At 43.3% G+C, this 23,637-nt stretch overlaps 1 protein-coding gene across 1 annotated transcript in view; it reads left to right on the top strand.

Annotated features, from left to right (window-relative positions):
• The window catches only part of Papss (3'-phosphoadenosine 5'-phosphosulfate synthase), a 34,495-nt gene extending 23,868 nt beyond the window's left edge, over positions 1 to 10,627 (top strand). Inside the window, exons 10-12 of the mRNA XM_075697658.1 lie at positions 2,306 to 2,448; positions 8,566 to 8,691; positions 9,241 to 10,627. Coding sequence (XP_075553773.1) covers positions 2,306 to 2,448; positions 8,566 to 8,691; positions 9,241 to 9,480 — 509 coding nt within the window. The 3' untranslated portion in view covers positions 9,481 to 10,627. The remainder of the gene's footprint in view (positions 1 to 2,305; positions 2,449 to 8,565; positions 8,692 to 9,240) is intronic.
• Positions 10,628 to 23,637: the final 13,010 nt, after the last annotated feature.

Below are 23,637 nucleotides of genomic sequence, written 5' to 3'. Positions count from 1 at the left end.
CATGGCTGCCAATGTTCACAGCTAGCCACCCTTGGGCCTTGCAGGACTGTGGGAGAAAGCAAATCCATTACGGCATAGACTGCTTATAACTTACGTCGCCAGAGTCATGAATTAGGTTCTATACACCTCCTGATAAGCGGTACCATGTTGTAACCAAAACATTTTTCAAAAGCTGTGCATGCTTAAAACATATAGACCAAGCAGTTGTGTGCGTCTGGGAATCGAAGCATACAACTGGGATGTGCCCTCGCATTTGTTGGCAAGTTGATTCCCCTGTTTTAGAGCGCAGCTCTTAGGTGGCCATTCCTGCATCAGCATCGGCGTTGTCCCTCGTAACCAAGCGAATGAGCACAGTGAAGGATGAAAGCGAATGTGGAACACAGTGGGAGATGACAGACTGCGGTAGCGAAGAGAGTGTGAGGAGGAAAGCGTAGTGCCATGGAAGCCGGGCTTTGTGGCGATGATGGCTACGAGATGGTGCCAGAGTAGTGCGCATCGTCTGTATGGAAACAAAGCGCTGCGTCAGCGGAGATCTGTCTGCAGCAGCTGCTGTGAATCGCACCCACGCGTCACCCATGCGCTGCCTCTTGTGATCTCCCGATTAGCGAGGCAGTTGCATCACACTTCACTCTGTTTGCAACGTGCCGCATGAGACAGATTGTGCGTGCCAGCCAATATATCGCAAAATGAAAACGCACCTACAACTGCGCTCAAATTTGCATCGGAGAGTATCATAATCGTCGGTGAATTTTTTTCATGTGCCGTACAGCCACTGCGAAGCATTTCGTTCACTCTGCACCAAACTGCAACTTTGTCCACACATGCCTCACGAGAAAACGCTGGTTAGGCATAGCCGTCGGAAGCTTTCCCATGATATATGTTCATACCTGTAGACAAACACATGTTGATCTGCCATGAAATAACACACTCAGGCTGCACTTGCACGTGAAGCAGTGTTTGCTGGTGATCAGCCGGCAACTACCGCAAACACATATAGCAAAAGTTTGTAAGTGCACGTACTGGTAGGAACAGCGAAAGCTCGCCTGTGGACAACGTTCTGAACTGATGAATTTGCTGAACGCACTTTAAATTGGCAGTGTCTTAAAGGTTGCATGTGCAATATCTGGACTTTGCAGATTGCGACGGGTGAACAGGAAACGCAGTTGTGGCCTCGACCAATTTTTTTCCACTGGGCTGGAGTTGTAAAAAAACAATTTGATTTTACCATTGAAATTTGTTTTTCCGGCTTGGCCAATAATTCAGACATTTTTGCGACCCTATCAGTGTCCGAAAAAATTGGTCGCACACGAACGGAAGAGCCAAAGAGTGACAATGCACATGCGTTCAGTGCAGACTGCACACAGCTGACAAGCAGCCAGAGAAAAAGGCTTCCATCGCCTGGGCAACCCCCACTCGCACTGAACCAGAATGCTGCTGCCACATTTTTTTTTACTCTATTCCTTGTACGCTTGCTTGCTCCACGTCTCCTCCTCCTCCACATTGCCTTCGTTGCTGTCCCTTCAGCCGGTGCACCTCGTTGAGAAGCATGCTCGCTGCCTCACTTGTGTGTGAGATTTTGCAGCAACTGCATTTTAACCGGTATTTTGTCTTGTGCGGCTGCACTATAAGCAGTTGAATTATAAGTGGTTTGAGCTGTACTTGGGAATGGCATGTAACGGCACAAGTAGCTGCTAGGCAATGGCCATAATTGGCCTTTCAGGTTTCTCACTCATCATGTCCTCCGCCTGCTGGAGAAACTTAACTGCCTGAATGGCATCTGGCCACTGGCAGTGCTTATTTCTCTTTGTCTAAGAGGATAACTGGTCATAGCCTTTTGTCTGAGCCCCAACAAATAAGATTTGGTAACATTCAAGAAGGTGATCGCCAAGTCGCTATGGTCTGCATGTAAGGCAGCTAAGATAGCGTACAGATTCATCTCCTTTGTCAAACTGGAAGCTGATACCCTGGAAAAAGTGCTAGATAGGTGATAAAAGGGTTGGTGAAGACAAAGTAAGCATCTAGACAGATGGAATTCTGATTCTGATTCGAAGCAGTGGGCTCAAATACCTCACGCAACCAATAAATCAACTTTTTTAGGTCAAATTTCATTAGCTCGAGGTCACTCAGTAGTACAATCCAAAATGTAAAGCACTAGTAACTAATTGTTTCACTGTAAAACACTAGCTACAAGTGAGCAACAGACATGGTAGCAATTCTTTGTTCATTCTACGCGTGATTGAGGCTACAGTATCTGTGGCCTGCAGCCATACAGACAATGCTGTATTTTTCGCTTCTTTTTTCCCAGGTGGCTGGACGAAAGATGATGATGTACCCCTGGCAGTGCGCATGAAGCAGCACAGGGCAGTACTGGACAGCGGTGTTCTAGATCCCAAGCTCACTGTACTGGCCATCTTTCCTTCCCCCATGATGTATGCTGGACCAACTGAGGTAATTAAAGCATGCCATTTAGCTTGAAACATGTGATTTACAAGATTTACAGCATGTTAATCATGTACACATGTTCATCTTTGAGCGGGCTGAAAGATGAACAAGAATTACTCAGCCTGTCACTGTGAAGTATATATGGCCCGCATGTCCAAGTGACCAGTGTGTTAAGAAGCAGTAAACACCAATGTACAAAAATTGTGCTAAATATGCAGCAAACTATCCCGCCACCAGTATTTAATGTGCCATGGAGTGTGTCAAAACTTTGTCTATACTGGCCAATGGTACTATAGTTTGAGCACTGGTACTGAAACTTTGCTGGTTACTGCTCCAGAAAACGCACCTTAAAGGGGCCCTGAACCACCCCTCTGGCTTGGTGAAATAGCATAGTCCTCAGGTAAAATATGCTGCTGTGAACATCTCGGCGAAGTGCTGACATATGCGGTGCGTGGAGCTCTCAAGCGGATCACGAAGTCGCCTTTCTCTCAAACGCTTTTTTTTTTTCAACAGAAAGCCCTGCCCTCACTCTCTTCTGGATGCTTTTTGTCATCAGACGCTTTATTTCGTCATACCCTTAGGCGGCTGCTATTGGTCGATAGCCGATATCAAGCTGCAGTCGGCTACATGGCGTAGATACTGCGGCCACTGTGAGGGGCCGCCACGAGTCCACTGGCTAAGCGCACGGCGCATTTCTGAAGACAACCGCGTTTGGCTTATGTTTAGCGCGCCGTAGGCACCAAAGGCGGGAAGCGTGGTGTCTACATCAACATTCAAAATGAAATTTGAACTGCGTGCCACAGTGAAATTGTAGGCATGCCCCACTGCACTGCAGCCTTCGTAGTGCAAGGCATTAAAGAAGGAACGGGAGCACAGTGAAGGCGGTGTTTGATTGTCAATAGCTTTGCTTATGCTGAACGCATTGAAGTACTTTTTGCAGCAAAGTATTTCTAAAATAGCCTATTTTCACTTCAAATGCCTTTCTCCACTTCCATAAAAAGTGGTTCAGGGCCCCTTTAAATCTACTCAAGTGAAAGTCGGGGGCCAGTGCTGTACTAGACACATATTTATTTTATCCTTTGCCACCATTCACTCTGACATATTGTTTACTTGCACCGTTGTCCTAACTGTGTCAGGAGGTGACGTGCACATGTGTACGCACACACCACACACACGAGAGAAAGACGCATATACAGAGATAAAAATCTAGGTGTTACAGGGACCATCAACAATCCAGAACATGTTCTTGGATTATGATGCCAATGGGAAGAGCATGTCTCAAGGTGATGGAAAGAACCATGGCTTGTCCCTTAAACGAAAAAGTGTGAATTAAATTGTACACAGAAGGTTGAACAAGGGTTACATGAGTCGACGTACTGCAGTAAACCATCATAATGAAATAGAATAAGTGCCACATGGTGTCACATTAACATGTGAACCTTAGTTTCTATCAAGCACGCTTGTCTCTTGATCAAAAGTTTTCTCTTCATTAATATTGTGGCTTTCATGTATCGTGTGTGTATAACTACGGCGAGTTTTTTCTGAAAAGTTGCACCGCCTATGCTCTAAATATTATCGCATTGCCTACTATGCACAGCCTAGTGACTATTGTTGTTCTCCTAGATCTTCACCTCCCATATTTCCTACATGCTTCTTCTCTTTTTCCTTTCCGGCCCCTTGGAAGAGTGTTGTTTTCAGTCTTTTGTGCTCCCAGCTTCCTGAAAATGCCTGTCTCGGCAGTGCCAGCTACAGGCAGTGCTGGCGGGTGCCCTCCACCCGTCATTAGATGGTGCTGGTATCTGGGATGCAAATGGAAATATTTTCTAATGTTCTCGAAATTTTCGAAGGTCATTTTTTGGCTCCTTTAGAATACAATGTAGTCCACCTTTACCGATAACAATTTAACTACCGTAAAATCCCGAGAGATAACCCACCTAAAATCGAGAGAAAATAGTGAAAATATGAGGCGGGCTAACTTTCAGTGTGGTGCCTAACTTTCAGGTGGGTAACTTTCAGTTTTTTTAAGCCGGGAGCTTGGTCAGGGGTGGGTTATCTTTCAGGGGTGGGGCATCTCTGAATTTTAAGGTAGGCCCGAGCAGACACCGTAAAAATTTTGACATAGCGGCGAGTTGGAGCGGGAACTTGAAGGCGGCGTTGCCACCTATCTTTGGTTTGTGCGTCTTCCCTGGCCTATCAAGGAACCTCTCATGGTGACGGTGGCCTTTTCAATGTTGTAGGAGGGTAATTTATGTACACAGCTGAACTTAGTTTTCAATTGACAATTGCTAATTTGTAAAATTGAGTAACTTGCACTATGTCTGGTCTTGCCAACCTGTGCAGTATTACATAGCATAAGATGCCCTTTAACTCGGAGACATTTGGCCCTGCATCAGTTGTCGTTTGGCACATTTGTTGTCAACCAATATAAGCTCGAGAGCATGGGTAGTGCTGCACAAGTAATGACAAATGAGCAAGGCAAAAGCAACACTTGAGCCCTACCAAAACAGAGTGATAATGTTCTGTTCACTATAGCCATTGCTTTGAAAAGAACTGCAGGAACGATTCGAACAACTGAAAGTTAAGCAAGTTGGTAGGGATTCATGTTACAGAAAGTGGATGGGAACACAGTGTCCTTTCCCCACATATTGTGCCACGAGCATGCAGAATTCCTGCTGCACAATACACGCAGCAAGTCATTTCTGTTGTTTTCTTCCAGTGTGAGACATCCAACCAACTTGTCATTAATATACTTACTTGCAAGAGTATAAAGCAACCACGAATATAACGCAGAAATGCAAAACTAGGTGGACGAGGGTACTTTTGATTGCGTAAAAAAAATAATAATTAAGGATGCAAAATGAACACATAATCTTATGTTTAGAATAGTGTCTTTTAGCATAGTCATTTCACTGGCATCATTGTAATGCAGATTGCCCATCACGCACTTGTAGTGAGGCAACTGGGCAGCTTAGTGAAGCCAGTACAGTGCCATCGCCACCACATTAGTACTTGACATGAAATGGCAAGGTGCCACTGGGAGCTGCCAATACTGTGATTTCAGTCTCTGTTCTCTTGTGACAGCCATGTCATGTGACAATGCCATCACTCGGCTTAATAGCTTTTGGGGTAGGTATGACATACACCACAACTTTAAAAATAATGCACATATTACTTCAACCTCGCAATTTCACTGTCAGCTTGTGGCATGTACACTGAGGCATTTCTCCTTGTTCTTTTTTTTCTCTGCTATGTTTTTGTGCAAAAAACGTATATTTACAAATATTTACAAGTAAGGCAAGTAGCACATGCGTAACAGCAGCAAAGATGGCGAGGAACAACCTCTACCTCTTCATCAGTGCCAGCCTAATGCTTCAGACTTCTGTCTTGTGGCATTAGGCCGCCGAGGGGAAACTCGATGCCCACATTGACCGCCTGCAGCAGGGAACGGCAATGCGTTTGGATTATCGTCTACTAAAAGCCTGCAGTACGCTACCAATGGCACTAAACACCATGTGCTGTAAAACATAGGTGAAGATGCTTATTGCAATAGGTTTAGCAGTGATAGCTGTGAATACGACGTGCGATGACCGGGGTGGAGATTTGCTGGTACCGCAATAAGAAACCACACGCGTCATCGTTTTCACGTGAGACGAGCGGCTATATACTGTTTTCCATGGCGCGTGCCTTGCACCTTTTTCTTGTTCACGTGGGATCTAGTGGCCGGAAAACAAATAGGATCACACTCTGCAGCATGGAATGGCGGCGTGTTTTGGTTATCACCTATTAAAAACGTGCGCTACGCTTTCGATGGCACCATGCACTGTGAAGCAGGTAGGCAAAGAAGCTTAACGCAATAGGATTGGCATTGATAGCTGTGAATACCGCGTGCAACGACCCTGGAGAAGAATTGCTGGTACCCAAATGAGAACCTGAGTGCTCGCCGACGTTTTCACGTGAGACGGACGGGCGAGTATTGCGGTGAAGCTGCCATGCGGGCAGCCATATACTGTTCTTGATCGTGCACGCCTTGCACATTTTCTTGTTTACATGGGGATCTAGCGGCCGGAAAACGTATCATACGATAGCAGTTTGGCGACGTACTGAGCGTTTGTGCCGAAAAATCTTGCTTTCCGGGACCGTATGAACCGGTAAAAAATAAGCATAACTCTACTGGGTCATTTTTTGTGTTCTCGATTGCGAACGTTGGCGCCGGGAAAACTTGCATAAGGGGAACGTATCAACGAGGTTATACTGTATTATTGCACCAGCATGCAGTAGGGAATTAACAATCGCATGTAAAAAACAGCAAAAAATTGCTTGCTCTCTCTTCCTAAATGTCGTCATGCAGCGTCGTCACAAGCAGCTGGACTCACCAACGCTATTAACTGATTTTGTGATTGCAAGAGTATTCTCGGTAATACATAATTGCTAATTTTTAGTTAAATAAATGAAGCGTATGTGATCTCAAAAACAAAAATTTCATTTTTACATTGCAGCATAGATGTGTCTGCTGTGTGGCCTCCGAGCAGCTACGTAGCATAGTCTACCGCAGCTGCCATGGGGTGCCACAATGAGCCCTTTCGCCACCGCAACACTTAACTCTTACGTGGGGCTTTGACCTCTCGGCTTCTCTGCTGTGTGGCTTCCAGTGCGCTCGCGGAGACTAAGAGAGAGAAAGCCTAGTATTGGTTTGATAACTCCTCTAATACTTGAAAGAGTCTAAAATTATTTGCGGCATGAGATTTGTTAGGAGACATCCTTTAATACTGAGGTCATACTACAATTGGTTGGAAAAGTGTTCTGGGGTCCCTTTAAACAAAGTGTCACTGTTACAACAAAAAAAAAAAAAGAAAATTTTAATCGCATTGTTGGTGCTCGCATATCCTGGGCTTATATACCATACACTTGCCTTCTGAGCACTTCATAATTTGTAAAAAGCAGAGGAACTCCTCATAAATATAGAGGTAACCTTTTGCTAGCACCTGCAGCATGCAACAGGGCCCGAAGGGGTGGACGCAAGGGTTTCAGAGCAGTGGCAGCTGCACTGGGGCAGTCACGCGGAGTGTTTCTTGGGGATTTAGGACATGTGCAGCGGGCTTTCCTGTGGCAGCGGATGATTGGTGTCGTGGCTGTGTCAGTGCTTTTTCCTTACGCCAGCTGCCCAAACACCTACAAGCAAGCGTTGTTCAGCTGCCGCATACACCTACTGCTGCTGTGTCTCGCAGCTGGTGGAGGGCAATTGCTGCGTTTATCTTGGCTACCTCTGCAGCTTGCTTTCTCGATCCGAAAAGACCACTCTGCATGCTCCATGCCACGATGCCCAAAGTTCAAGAGCTTTACTACGCTAGTGTGGCACTTGTGAATGTCCAGTCATTGCAGAAATGTGTTCAGAAGTGATGGTAATAATTAACATCAAACTTTGCATTATGTGTATAGGATAAAACACCTTTATTGCCATTCAATCGTATGTCATGTGCGTGCACCACTTAGTATGCAGCATGGACAATGGGTGCGGGAGTGTCACAGACACCACACAAAATTCAATCAAGATATTGCGTGTTTTGCCACAACATAATTCAGATTCTGTCTCAAAAGGCCAACAAAATAACTGTACCATGCACATTTATAGGGCCTTTTGCTGGATATCCGCAGGCACAGTGGCCTTAATTAGTGGCAAGATTCATGAACATTATCACTTCACGAATATTTGAAGAGCAGCAACTTTCTTTTTCTTCTGAAGACGTGAGGTGGTGCATGGATCTTGGTCAGCGCATTTGCACGAGCCAGTTTCTGATTTTCCTTTTACCTCTGAAATTTAGTGGCTGTCTATAGTTTGCGCATTGTCCTTCAGTGTACACCATATTGATAAATTTCTTAACTAATTTTTGGAGCACTCCTTGAAGGCTTATCGCCATTTGGTATTGTACAGACATGTTGATATAAAACATACATAGAGACGTTGCTGTTTTTGGAAATCACTTGTGTTTGGGAATAAATTGGCATGCAGTATGATATCCAGACCAGAATGAAATATTGTCCTCAGCTTTGAACGAGGATCAATGTAATATTACGACATCTTCACCTTTGAAGAAGCTGCATACTTCAATGTGTTGTCCAATGTAGGTCCAGTGGCACGCCAAGGCAAGAATGGTGTGTGGCAGCAACTTCTACATTGTAGGCCGAGACCCAGCAGGAATGCCCCATCCAGAGACGAAAGAAGACCTCTATGACCCAACTCATGGTGCAAAGGTGCAGTGTACTTTTCTCTGTCCCACATAGCTCATTTGTAGTCAAGCATTTAATTTACTCAATTCGTTTTCCCAAAATGTATTTAAAAGTTTCTGACAGGAAATGTGTCTTTTTTTATTTTTTGTTGCATAGCTGTCAGCCCAGCAATTACGCTGTAGAGCTTCAATTTCTCAAGGGCACTACAATTATGTTACCTTTTAATGCAACCAGTTATAAACATGCCAAACAATTTCACGCCACCAAAATTGGCAACTGGGGACAGTCACATAGTACCAGGCACCACAGATTCATACCCACACACTGATTGTGCTGCTGAAAGCTGAGTCAACTCAGCGCTCAACAGGACAGGAGGGGAGGTCGATTTCACCTGCAGTTCCAAGAGAAGCACACAATTGAAAGGGTAAATTTGGCAGATTTCGACAACACAGTCATTGTATGCCCTTGTGGAACTTTTGAGACTGCATTTGGAAATGTGCACCAGTGTAATCTGTTAAAAGTGAAAACTAAACACTGTAATTCTACATTGCTCCTATAATTTGCATTTCACAGGTGTTGACCATGGCTCCTGGCCTTACACAACTCGAAATCATACCATTCCAAGTTGCTGCCTATGACACAAAGAAGAAGAAGATGGCAATGTTTGAGCCTGAACGGAAAGAGGACTTCTTGTTCATCTCTGGCACCAAGATGCGCAGCCTGGCACGCAGTGGTCAGGAGCCTCCTGCAGGGTTCATGGAGCCGTCTGCCTGGAGAGTTCTTTCTGATTACTACCGCTCTACAGCGAACTGATGTACAGCCTTATAGCTGCAATGTCTTTCTGCTCCTTTCACAATGTTTCTCCCTCCTGCCTCATTTTTTTTCATCCCCTCCCACTTATGTTGCAAGCTTCAAGGTCTGTTTAATAGAACATTGCTCTCGTTTTTTTTAATTTTTTTTCACAGACATTAATGTTTAGGAAAGCATTGCACTGCATAAAATGATGCAGTCGCTATGTATTGAAGCTTTTGAACCTGACATGGGTTTTTATTTTACTGGTGGTGGGAGAAACTTGTTCCTTCAGGGTTGGAGTTAGCTGGTCATGCGATTTATTTGCGAGAGTTTTATATGAAGACAGTGTGATGGGGGAACAAGGATTGTGCCTCATAGGAGCTTAACTGCTTTAGTCAGCTAGAAACAAAAGCACCGAACATGGTTTCCAACAAGCCATAAAGTATGAAATCATCTTGTTGGCATCGGTAGACATATTTAGACTTTTTACACGTGCATGCACTTTTACTGTTCCATTTTTGTTACTGTTGTACTCAGAAAGAAAGTGTTTGCTAATATTTTATATATATATATTTTGCTTGTTTTATATTAGCATATCCTCATTTAACTGGCTCCACATTCTGCATGGTGCTCAAGTGTGAATTGTGTCATCTTGAGAAAGGCTCAGAGAAAAGGGGGTATCTCCGTCGTACAGTGCAGTGATTTTCTTTTTTTTTTTTTTGGTAGTCAACTGGGACCAATATGCTCAATGTGACATGCAACATGGTAGCAGCATATCTAGAGATTAGGCAGTAGGCTAAGTACTGTGGCTTATACATATATAAATGTACATTTGTTTTTTACATCTGTCAATGGTGTCTGGAATATCAGGCACACACAGTTTGCTGGCACATTCATTGTACACATAAATGGTCGTGGCTGCTGTGTCCAAGACTGTATCATGAGCAGCCAACTTCGTGGCGCAATAGTACATGTTGCACTTTAAGACAACATATTGTGATCCTTGTGCAATTTCACTATTGCAATTGTTATTGCAGGAATTTGGTTTGTTTGAAGATTTTTCATATACATGTTTTAATAATGGTTGTTTTAATATGCAAGTTACAGCTACATTCTGGCTAATTGAATGCTGGTAAGAATGCTTGTTAATAAAAATGTTGAAAAGGCATCTTGTGACTATGTATGTGGTGTTGCCTTTTCATAAAGCATATACAGGGTGTCCCAGCTAACTTTAGCCAGAGTCTTAAAATGCATGCCAGATAGCTGGACAGAACCAAGGTAACGTTGTTTGCCGTCGCTTGGAGATACTCGAATTATTTTTTGCATTCCGCCTAATTACACAATTAGTATGAATTAATCAACTTCTCAAATATTCTAATCTGATGAAAAGTGTTACTGAGAAAACTGTAGAGCGATGTGAAAAAATCCCGATGCAGCTTTCTGTTGCTCAACATGTACTACATATAAGTGTTTTTCTGAGCGTGAAAGAAGCCCACGAATACACAGAAAGTGCCGCGAGTGACCAGTCGCGCGGCAATTTAGCGTGCATTCGCGGGCTTCTTTCACACTCGGAAAAACACATTCTTGTAGTACATGTTGAGCAACAGAAAGCTGCATCGAGATTTTTTCATGTTGCTCTACAATTTTCTCATTGACACTTTTCATCCGATTAGAATATTTGAGAAGTTGATTAATTCATACTGATAGTGTAATTAGGCGGAATGCAAAAATCTGAGTTTCCAAGCGACGGCAAACATTACCTTGGTTCAGTCCAGCGACGCGGCGTTTGCATGTATTTAAACTCTAGCTAAAGTTAGCTAGGACACCCTGTATATGTATTAAGTTCATTGGGGAGTAAGTGCAGCCTATTTGGCTTGGGCTTCTAATTGGTTCGATGCGGAACATGATTCAGGATAAACGATTTACATCTTGGAAGGCAAAGAAATATGCTGAATTTCAGGATTTTCTTTTGTGCCATTACATTTTATTTAGTTTATTCATAATACAACTCCAATTGCGCTATTACAGTGGTGGAAGTACAGCACAGCAAAACATGTGATCAATATACATGCAATGCTACCAGAAAGTTTGGTAGGCAATATTTGACCGAATTCATCATATACAAAATATTCTACAACACATGTGCATGCAAAAGCAGCATTGCAGACAAATATATTTGCAGAAGTGAACAGACTTGGAGGAGGATATGATGCTAAAATTTTGCAAAGAAAGCTTGTGTTGAATCTCATCTTAATGGTATGAGGTAGCATATTCTACTTATTGATAGCTCTTGAAGAGAAAGAGGAAAAAAAAAAGATGTGCAGAAGACTATTTCGGACTACTCAAGGTGAAATGTACATGAAAAAAATGGGACAGACACTGACAAAGGTGAAAATATTATTGGACAATGTTTCAGCCCCCACACTGGGGTCATGTTCACAATGAATATACAGGCATAGTCAAAAGCTTACAGGATATTGGTTTTGCAAAGGAGTCCTGTTGTCAACGTAGTTTTAGCTTGCATCCATTTAAACAGTACAACACTAAATTTGTTAAATAGCACACACGGTCCATTTGAAATCCAGGCTGTGTGCCCAGGCTTGAGAAATATCCTGCTTTTTCTTGGGTCTGGCATTACAAACTTTTGACTTTACCTTTACATGCATGTACAGTGAAGTCCACTGAAGAACGCAAGAATGGAGCATGTGTGAATTTTTTCCACCTGACAGGAGTATAATTGCCAACTTTACAGCAGATAAGTTGTGGTTGGTGGCACTGGCACTTTTTTACACCCCTGTTCTGTGCATTAATATATCTCCAGCTGACACTTGTAGCTTGTGTGCTAGCAAAGTGAGAGCAGCACTTAGGGGTGTTTCCTTTAATAGTGAACCGCACTGTACAGGCACGTGAAGTGGTTATAGAAACCCTGGTAGGTATGTTTCTTTGCAAGTTACATTAAAAGATAATGCGAGCTCCAACAGCTGTACAGAGTTGGTAGCCTTGCCTGGCGTGGTGGCATAGTGGCTTTGGCATAGGACTGTTAAGCCAGAGGACCGGTATCAAATACCCGTCTCTGCTGCTGCATTTTGTGTGGGGGGGGGGGGGAGAAATGAAAAAACAACCATGTACCGTGCATCGGGTGCTTCTTAAAAAAACTACAGATGGTCAGAATTGATCCAGAGTCCCTCACTACGGCATACCTCATGATGATATCGTGGTTTTGGCATGTGAAACACCAGAATTTTTTTAGTTGGCAGCCTCAATCACACCATGGGATGTTTAAATGTAATTGATGTAAGAGAGATTTAAATCACCCATGTTCAGTATATTATTGTCATGACGAAGTTTTAATGCCATAAAATTTATTCCATTTTGTGACACATCAAGCTGTGAAATTGATAACCTGCATGTGTCCCTGAGAAAAGCCTTGTGCTTGTTCAACTCTGCCCTTGCTACAGTGTCGCTTTTTATGGATATATTTATTTCTATATATGTTTTCTTAAATCAAGAGCATAATTCCACCATTGCAACAAGTTTTGCAAGTTTAGCAAAGTACTCAAATTCCAGATGCTACCAGGTTCCATACTAAAGTATCCTATAATTGTATCAGCAGATGCAAAATGGACATGCTAAACGGTGCCTTGCACTATGTGGATTATCATCTCTCTATTGATAGAATTTCTTAGTAAAAAATAAAAGCACTTCTAGGCAGACTGCTGAGGTGTACTGGCACAATCATGATGGAAAAGGATAGGCTTGTAATGTCTCCAAAACCGGATTTTTGCATAATCAAATGCTACTTTTCAGAAGCATATTTCCAATTATGGGTGAACGCTTTGAGGAGTGCATTGACTGGCCACCAGAACATTCCCACCCAAAGCTATTTCGATACTGTGAAAGCGCAGTATTGAAAGCATTTAGGTAACGAGTTTGACAAAGCGACCTAGTCTATTTACATTAAAGCCAAAGCCCATGAGAGCAATCTTGTATGCGACAGCACAAAATCAAGCAATGAAACGCTGTCGCATAAACAGGCCGCTCGTTCTTGTTGCTCAGTCGCTCGGTTCTGGAAATCTAGAATTCGCTGCTCGTTGTCTGGAAGTGCTATCAGCGACTAGCCAGTATAAAAATCTACTGCAAGGCCTTCAGAAATTTTTTATGCTGCTCCGTGCGTAAAACAAATGAACTTAAATTATTAGAGCATGCTTCATGCCAGTTTCGGTGTGTATTTGGTGCCCTCATACTGGCAACAATGGGGAACCGTCGCTTAAACTAGTCACTCGTGTGGGGTTCAACTTGCGGGCGACATCGGACACGACAACCACCTCCACTGCGTCGCTTGTTACCATTGCACACAGGATCGCTTGTATGGGGTTTATACTTGAGCAAGAAGAATAAGGGGAACTGAGGGACTTCATTTTCTGTTCATTTAAACTATGTGAGGCAAGCCGACAATGAAGCCATTGTCTCTCTGCTTAATATTATCTACATTTCATTCTGCATCATTCTTGGATCTTAATATGCCTACCAGCCATCATAAAGAACCGAAGAGCACAAAGTGTGCTCAAGTGTGCTATGCCTTTTGCTTAACAGTTCGGGCTGTGCAGTATGCATGAAACCAAGTAAATCATGTCAACTTCGTCCTAGTGCGGTGAGAAAGCATAAAAATGGAAGCTGTGGAAATACAGAAGGAGTGTTTTAAACACATATCCTATCCAGCTACTTCACATTGGTGGAAAAGCTGAGTGCATTTTCTGATGATAAACAGGAGTGATGTAGAAAGGCACATTTATAATATATATATATATAATATGCACCAGCCATACTTGCGTAGCAACAACTGCATGATAAACAAAGCCAAATCTTTAACACAGAGTCTTTCTTCACATTTCGTTAAACATACTTTAAAAGACTGACACATTGCTGAGGAGATGCTGCTACCACATATAACTTCGCAAGCTGGCACATTCTTTATTGCACTACAACATATCTCACAACTGAAGTTCAATTATGTGAACAGCACCTTGGTCAAGCCGCATCACCGGGACAACAGCCCCATCCAAAGTTTTTGGGAGCACGGGGGGGGGGGGGCAGAGAATCCCCCCCCCCCCCCGCGATGCCGAAGCCTACCCCTAAATTGTCATTACCAGAGTTCTGTTACCCACATCATTAGAGGTTTCTTTCGAGTTGCCTCTACCTTTTCACTTAGAATTTTATTGTAGCTAAACGCTTACAGCATTGTTGGTGCAGACATGCACAGCTTTTAATTCATATATTCGCTTTATTTCTACAAATCCTGGCAATAAGCGGACGCGCATTAGAAGCACCAGCGGCGGCTACCCCATCTGTAGTCTTTAACTTCAACATTTATTTATTTTTTAAATTTTCACTGTGAACACTATGCACAAAGACAGTATATTTAAATATACTATACACAGAACAATGTTTAATATATTTTTTTCAGGAGAAGCAGGTAGCCAACGAACAATTATTTCTAACGGTATGGATAGCCTATGTTTAGTGATTGAATGTGCTGCTGTATGTTCACCTCGCTTCAAATTGCTTTGCATACTTTTTTGATCCTGAAAAAAACCTGCAGACTTCAGTGACCCCTTCGGCAGAGTATTTTATTAACGGCGTGTGAAATGTACATTAATTATATGTGTCTCAGTATTGCTTCTCTTTCCAGCAGGCAATGCTAACAACTCATGAAAAAAAAAAAACTCTTCTAGTAATTTATAACATTTATTAGGGATGGAAACATCGCCACTTGCATGCAATGGTCATATATATATATATATATATATATATATATATATTCGCAAAGTAAACGAAAAGAGGCCAAGACAGATTCACTCGAAATCAGATTCAATAGCAGCCATGCGCTGGAGCGCTTACACTCGGACTCAAAGTAAACAAAACAAATGAGGCTGCAGTTTCGCCGGAAAGGCGAAGCAGTATTATTGATAGCGAAGTATAAAATCATTACACGAAGGAAAATTCTTACTGAATAAATCCGTGTAAGGACTGCACCCACAACTGGACAGCCAATATTGAAAAAAAGAAAATCCAACCGAGACGCAGTCGCGTTCGGTGCACTGATTCCGACCACGCGCGACAGCGAATTTTCGCGCGCAGCGTACTTTGGCGTGTCGCTACTACATGGCGAGTGGAGGCGATCGCGCTAGTTTACTGTGGATTTTATGCACGTAGTTGGAAAAGTTAGGTAAAATGGCCAGGTGCCATGTAAGGCTCGTCAAAATCGCCACAAGAAAGTGTGACCCTTACACGAGTCTACGTTGGTTATATAAATTGTAGTAAACATTCACTCATTAAAATAACAAGCATAGTGTGTAATGCATGGACCATGTGAACCTGTAAATATCTCACTGGATGACCACGAGCACTCGCTGTCACAATGCTGGCGTTATGAAGTACGCCGGCAGCGAGGGCGAACGGTTCGTACAGCCGCGCGATTCACCGCGACACCGCAAATTAGATTAATCATCATTTGGCTGTTATTGTTATAGCAATTATATGGACACTCCAGGCGCATTTCTGCCATCGGCGTCACCGTGAGGTTCCGTATAAAGTCCAAGGGAGATAAAATCGTCGGCGCGCGCCATATGCTGTAGTGAAAGCGTGCGAGGGTGAGCCGGCGACTACGGCGGAAAGCGGGGACGAAGCGCGCCGCCTTCCGTCGCGCGCAAGGCTTCGGGGGGACTGGCCGCTCGAGGCACTTTGCGTGTATTCGCGGGCTGCTTTCACGCTCGGAAAAGCACTTTATGTAGCACGTATTGAGGAACAGAAAGCTGTAGCGGGAGTTTTTCATGTTGTTATACAACTTTCTCATTTACACTTTTCATCTAATTCTAATATTCTATAAATTGATTAAATAATTAAGACTAATTATCATATTAGGCGGAATGCAAAACATAGTTTGAGTATCTCCAAGCGACGGCAAACAACATTATCTTTGTTCTGTCCGACTATACACGTGGCATTTGCATATTTTTAAACTCTGGCTAAAGTTAGCTGGGACACCCTGTATAATATCTGTGGGGTTCGGAAAGATGAAGACTTTCCGCCTATGGTACACCGTTTACATGCCGTAAGCAATAATTGTTGCACAAAGGTTTTATTTTATGCTTGAATACACACTCTAAACAAATGTCCAAGGCATACAGATGCCCAATGTTACACAATTTATGCATGTTATGTTTAGGTCCTGTTTACAAAGAACAATTAAATTCTAGCTCCACTTATTAGTTTATATATTTTTCTCTTGCAAGTACCCTATGTCTGGGACAGGGCAGGAAGAGTTACTTGAGTAGCACTACTGCACTTGACACCTTGCGGGCCTTGGACGAACTGGGTTCGCCCGCGCATTTCTGGTAAAAACGGCCAAGGACGAGCTCATTTATTTATTTATTTATTTATTTATTTATTTATTTATTTATTTATTTATTTATTGTACATACTTTCAAGGCCGGCAGGCACAACAGAAAGGAGTGGTAGAGTACATTATTTGCAGAACGAGAGAAAAATAAAAAAAAATAATGAAGGAACTATAAGGCACTTTGAACAGCAAGCTTGAAATTGGTGCTGTCACAAATGGTGACTAAGGAGGCGGGAAGGCGGTTCCATGCAGTGGCGGTTCTTGGTAAGAATGAAGAATTTCATCAGCAGCACTTTGCATTTTGGACGAGCCTAGTTTTGTCTCGGTGTTTAGTCGTGCTTTCAATCCATGAGACTGCAGTTCAAGCAGAAGCGAATTTACTCTTCCTGAGGAGGTAAAACGTGTTAGAAACTGGGGCCCCTAAAACTATTTTGGTCATTTTCACTCAGAATTCGAGATATAGAAGCGTGGCATGGAAGGGGTTAATTCATAAACAAATGAATACCAATTACTCAATGAGCCAATGAGCATAAATGAGCATCAAAGGTAAACTATGCCACTTTGAGATGAAATTACCCAGTGGTTTCTCTTATTCAATGCAGTCACTGCATTGTTGAAAATCACTATATTGTTAAACAGTGGCTTTACAATGCACAATATATATAGACCATTGGTTTCTAAAAATAGCAGTGCAGATCAAGGCAGAAGAAAACGACACTTTTCGATCATGAACATTACGTGCACGAGTCCCAATTTATGTGTTTTTCAATTATGTAATGTGTATCCACATGTGCATCTTTTTGGAGTTAACATTATAATTGTATGGGATGCTGGGACACCCAAGTATTTTAATGTAGCACACACTGACAAGGTTGTCAGTGTGTGCTACATTAAAATACTTAAATTCGCAATGCATGCATCTGCAGTGCACATGCAACTCTCTTTTTCATTACGGCATCACAGTCAAACATCAATCGTTTTCACTGTATTGCTTCCAGTCACACCGTGCATAAAAGAAGAAAACTGGTTATAGTGCTAGAAGGGAGAGGGAATGATACGTTGCGCAATGCTAAATTAATGCACTTAATTAGTATTCCAAAATGAAAAAGAAGGGTAAATAAGTATAAATAAAGGAAGTGGCATATATAATTTGTCATTTAGCCAGCTAGTCCAAACATTCATACTCATTTAATCAAGTTCTGAATTTTAATGTGTGAATATGTATGCACACAATTTGACCATGCAACTTCATTGAGTACCTATATATGCATCTCAATAACATATTTTTGAATTCCTCTTGTTCACTACTGTGGAGCCCAAAGATATCGTGACATATTTGCAGCTGCTCCCATTAGCCCAGATAGCTCATGCGATGAAAAGCTGGCGGGTTTATACTGCAGAGAAAGTGAGTAGATGCGAGCATATGAAATAATATGATGCCCTTTAAAACTGTCCTTTTATCGGCAGGAGCGCGCGTGTGCAGCTTAATGAAAGGCGACGAATAAAGGTGGCAACGCTGCAGCGCAGTTATTGCGCCGCGCCGCTTGCCTCGTGTTTCTTCGAACAATCCGCTAGCCGAACAATGATCAAATCTCCCCAGCTGCTATCGTCGTGGGTGGAGTGCGTGAGCGCGTCCTAGGACAATGGCAAGCTTATCGATATGACATGTTCTGCTTATCTCGCAGTGTTCCCTTTCTGTCAGCACAACCTCTCCGGTGTCTGTCGTACGAGACAACGATACGCAATCGCGACAGCATATCCCATTCGAGTCTCTCCATGCGTAGCCGCTGCTGCAGCAGGAGACCACGTGCAGCGCGCAGCATGATCGCTTGAACAGCAAGCTCGACACGACTTCCGTTCCCGAGAATGGTGCAAAGGGGTTACGCCATGGTCTTGAGTTTTAATGGCGAACATCAGCGGCCAGTTTGGGAGCAACTTTCTACCAACGCTCACTGGTCTGTCAGAAGAACGCTTATGGGATCCTACAGCTGGAAGGCGCAAGCAGTATTTTCCGTCCTCCATGGGCAGCGCTTGCAGCGCGCGAGCTATAGGCGGCAGGAGTACCGTAAATAAATGGGCACGGCAACTTCGCACACGCACGCACACGTATGGCCCGATCTGTACGTGCACTAGTAAGGTTTACAATATAGTTTCAGAATATATCTATATGAGGCTTGCGTCGGAGCGCAAGTTCCACCGTTTTGTCAATCATTTCGAGCGTGGAGAAATAAAGGAAACAAAATGATTTCGAGGAAGTGTTGGAATGTCACATGTTGCCACAGTCTGTTTTGCGTACACGGGCGTTTTCTCTCTCTCTCACTCTCTCTCTCTCTCTCTGAGTGTAAATATCAATCTACAGTATTGCGGTTGATTTGTACAGCAGAAGCGTTCCGCGTATGAAAAACAGGTTGATGTGACGTGTATACCGCGCGCAAAAATAAAAGTAAGTGATCGGCGCTGGATTCCCAGAACTAGGATAAAATCCCATTTACCGCCCAAAAATTAAGCGCACCCTCCCTGATCGGGGAACTGTGCAAGATATTCGTAGCACTGCATGACGGTCGGCGTGGTGCGGAATCTGTTATGCGTGGTAATGACGTGTGTGAGGGTTATGCTGATGTATGCGTTATTTATTTACATATGCGTGAGTACGAGCAGAGAGATGCACCTATATAACATATACATCGCGTACTACACCGACCGCCATTTAATGCTACGCCTATGTTTGACGATATCTTAAGCGATATTCGAAATTAGAACGTCGGAAATATTGACTGAGCAATAAAAAAATGGCCGCAGCATTAAATCAATGAGAAGAAAACTTGTCATAAGATGTATGCAGGGAAATATAAAGGGTAATGTCATCAGCAATTTCAATTATATAGTAAAAGCAGCAGAAGACTTCTCTGACCTGTACAATACCCAGAGCAGCCACGCAACCTACATCGGAAGTAGTTAATTATGAACAGGGTACTGGCTCCTTCTATATTATTAGCAGTGGAGTTAGAAGGGCCTTGCAAGAGATGTCCCAGGGGAAAGCAGTAGGAGATGGAATAACAGTCGATTTAATCAAAGAGTGAAGAGATATTATGGTTGAAAAGCTTAATTTCCGGCCCTTTATACGCAGTGCCTCACGGCTTACTAGAGAACTAGAATGCCAACATTATACTAAGCCATAGGAGGGGAGATGTTAACGAATTGAATAATTATATACCCATTAGCTTGCTTTCAGTATTGTATAAAATATTCACCAAGATAATTTCCAATAGAATCGGGGCAACACTTGACTTCAATCAACCAAGAGAACAGGCTGGCTTCAGGAAGGGATATTCAACAATGAATCACGTCCATGTCATCAATCAGGTAGTTGAGAAATCTGCGGAGTACAATCAATCTCTCTATCAACGGCTTTCATAGATTATGAAAATGCATTTGATTCAGTAGTGATACCAGCAGTCAGGGAGGTATTGCGTAATCAAGGAGTGCAGAAGGCACAGGTGAATATATTATGAAATATCTACAAAGATTCTACAGCCATCGTGTCTCTCCACGAGAAAAGTAGCAAATTACTTATCAGAAAAGGCGTCAGGCGCAAGGAGACACAATCACTCCAATCCTCTTCACTGCATGCTTAGAAGTTATTCTAGCTATTAGACTGGGAAGGCTTAGGAGGGAGGATCAACGGATAATATCTCAACAATCTTCGGTTTGCAGGTGACATTGTCCTGTTCAGCAACACTGGGGATGAATTGATTACAGCAATATTAGCTCTGTGTTTGACTGGTTAAGCTCTGCACTACCAGGTGGTCGGATCGTGCGAAACGATCGATCAGGCCGCTCACGTACATCTACGCTGAAGCTCCTTCATCACAAGCGGTAGTGGTATGGAGAGGCTTTAATTTCTCCTTTTATCCACTTTCACCCTTTCCCCAGAACAGGGTAGCCAGCCGGTACTTACACTGGCTAACCTCCCTGTCCTTCCTCCCCTTTTGTCTCTCTCTTTAGTTTATGCCTCCGGCCATCCGTAAAAACGCCCAGCTCGCCTGTGGTTAGCGGAATACCAAACACGCTCGGCGCTGCGACAGAATGCTCGCAACTCACACTGCGTGGATAGCGCTCATGCACTTGGGATCGACTGCCAGGTGGCTGGCGGAGAGGCTGGAGAGGTTTCGCGCGCTGGCTCCAAGACAACCGGCAATAGACTTTACGACGTTACATCATGACGCAGAGCGAGTGAAGGCAGAGCTTAGCCCCTATCACTCGGCGAACCAATTGAGGAGATAAATCATGGCTATATGGAGGAGGGTAACTCGTAATTGTCCGTAGTTCTCTTAATATGAGGCGCTTCACTTAAATTGTGGCACGAATGTTTTACTGTAGGTGTACCCTACGTGTCTGCAAAATTTGACCGAGCCGTTTTAGGGACCTTTTAATGCACAAGTAGAGTATCCTTTCGTTTTGAGTCGCCTTAATTTAGTCACCTTCCAACCTCAGTGGTCGGGTGTTTATGAGGGCGTCCCATACGCTTGCTATCCGAGCCTATAAATAGTATCCCCCTTTTAGTACAGGCTTAGGCATTTCTGACCTAGGTTTAACGCCTTCTATATACGTATGACGTATGGGCAATGGCGAAAGCGCGGGCGGGCTCGTAGAATGGTTTGCGCCGGCGAACCTATTTTCATCGCGGACAATGGCTCCGGACGTACTCCGTACGTACTCAACGTACTCCGGACGGCAGCTATCAACCGCGCATATTATGGGCTCAAACTGCGCACTCTCGCCCTGTATTGAGAAAGGGGTTTTCTGGCTTCACATGAAATGTTTCGACCGACAAGCCATATAATGCTACACTTTAAACCGCCGAGCCACACCACATTTATTGAGGGGATGGGTCACTCGGTGCACCGAATGAGACGAAGGGAAAATGAAAAGGATTGTTATAACATGCATACGACCTCTGTTTATGTTCTCTGCGAACGCTAGGCTTAGCGTTTCGTGAATGGGCTGCGCTGGAAAGCTCACGAAAGGCTTGTAAGACCTGTTGCACCGCTACTCGTGCGCGAAGACGACGCCACAGATGGATAGCGTTGATATAGCTTCAGTGGAGAAAGCAGTAATCTCGCGGATATTCGCGGTCTTTCGTCGGCGCATGGCGGGCTTTTTCATTGGCTTGCATTCATTGGTAATGAACAGCACCTCGCCCCATTTCCTTGCGGCCAATGCCGCCGAAAGAGTGAAGAACCATATAACGAAGTTCGGCTCCCCCTTCAATATAGCGAGGTTCTACTCTCTCTCTTTATATATATATATATATATATATATATATATATATATATATATATATATATATATATATACTGTTTTGGATCCAGTGGTTAATTAGTCGTAACATGGGCTGGCGCAAATATAAAAACGATAATTCGATGTTTCCACCGATCCCCGGTCAAAACGTCGTACGTACATACATACATACATACATACATACATACATACATACATACATACATACATACATACATACATACATACATACATACATACATCATCATCATCATCATCATCATCATCATGTTTTATGTCCACTGAAGGACGAAGGCCTCTCTCTGCGATCTCCAATTACCCCTGTCCTGCCCAACCGATTCCAACTAGCACCCGCAAATTTCCTAATCTCGTCGCACAACCTACTCTTCTGCCGTCCTCTACTGCGCTTCCCCTTCTCTTGGTACCCATTCTGTCACCCTAATGGTCCAACGGTTATCTAATCTGCGCATTACAAGACCTGCCCAGCGCCATTTTTTTATTTTAATGTCTATTAGAATATCGTCTATACCCGTTTGCTCTCTGATCCAAACCGCTCTTTTTCTGTCTCTTAAAGTTATGCCTAGCATTCTTCGTTCCATCGCTCTTTGCGCGGTCCTTAACTTGTTCTCAAGCCTCTTTGTCACTCTCCAAGTCTCTGCCTCATATGTCGGCACCGGTAAAATGCGCTGATTGTATACTTTCCTTTTCAATGATAACGGTAAGCTCCTAGTCAGGAGCTCACAATGTCTGCCACATGCGATCCAACCCATTTTTATTCTGTGAATTTCCTTCTCATGGTCAGGGTTCCCTGTGATTAGTTGATCTAGCTAAACGTACTCCTTCACAGACTCTAAAGGCTGACTTGCGATCTTGAACTCTTGTTCCCTTGCCAGGCTGTTGAGCATTGACTTTGGCTTCTGCATATTAATATTCAACCCCACTCTTACACTCTCCCTGTTAAGGTCCTCAATCACTTGTTGTAACTCGTCCACAGTGTTGCTGAATAGAACAATGTCATAGGCAAACCGAAGGTTGCTGAGGTATTCGCCGTCGATCCTTACTCCTAAACCTTCCCAGTTTAATAGCTTGAATACTTCTTCCAAGCACGCAGTGAATAGCATTGCAGAGATTGTGTCTCCTTGTCTGACCTCTTTCTTTATAGGTATCTTCCTACTTTCCTTGCGTAGAATTAAGGTGGCTGTGGAATCTCTGTAGATATTTTCCAGGGTGTTTACGTAAGCGGTCTGTACTTTTTGATTACGCAATGCCTCTATGACTGCTGGTATCTCCACTGAATCAAATGCTTTTTTGTAATCTATGAAAGCCATATAGAGAGACTTATTGTACTCTGCGGATTTCTCGATAACCTGATTATTGACATGGATGTGATCCATTGTAGACCATCCCTTCCTGAAGCCAGCCTGTTCCCTTGGTTGACTAAAGTCCAGTGTTGCCTTTATTCTATTGGCGATTATTTT

The sequence above is a fragment of the Dermacentor variabilis genome, chromosome 1, assembly GCF_050947875.1.
Source record: "Dermacentor variabilis isolate Ectoservices chromosome 1, ASM5094787v1, whole genome shotgun sequence".
NCBI lineage: Eukaryota > Metazoa > Arthropoda > Arachnida > Ixodida > Ixodidae > Dermacentor > Dermacentor variabilis.
This window is presented reverse-complemented; position numbering and strand designations above follow the sequence as displayed.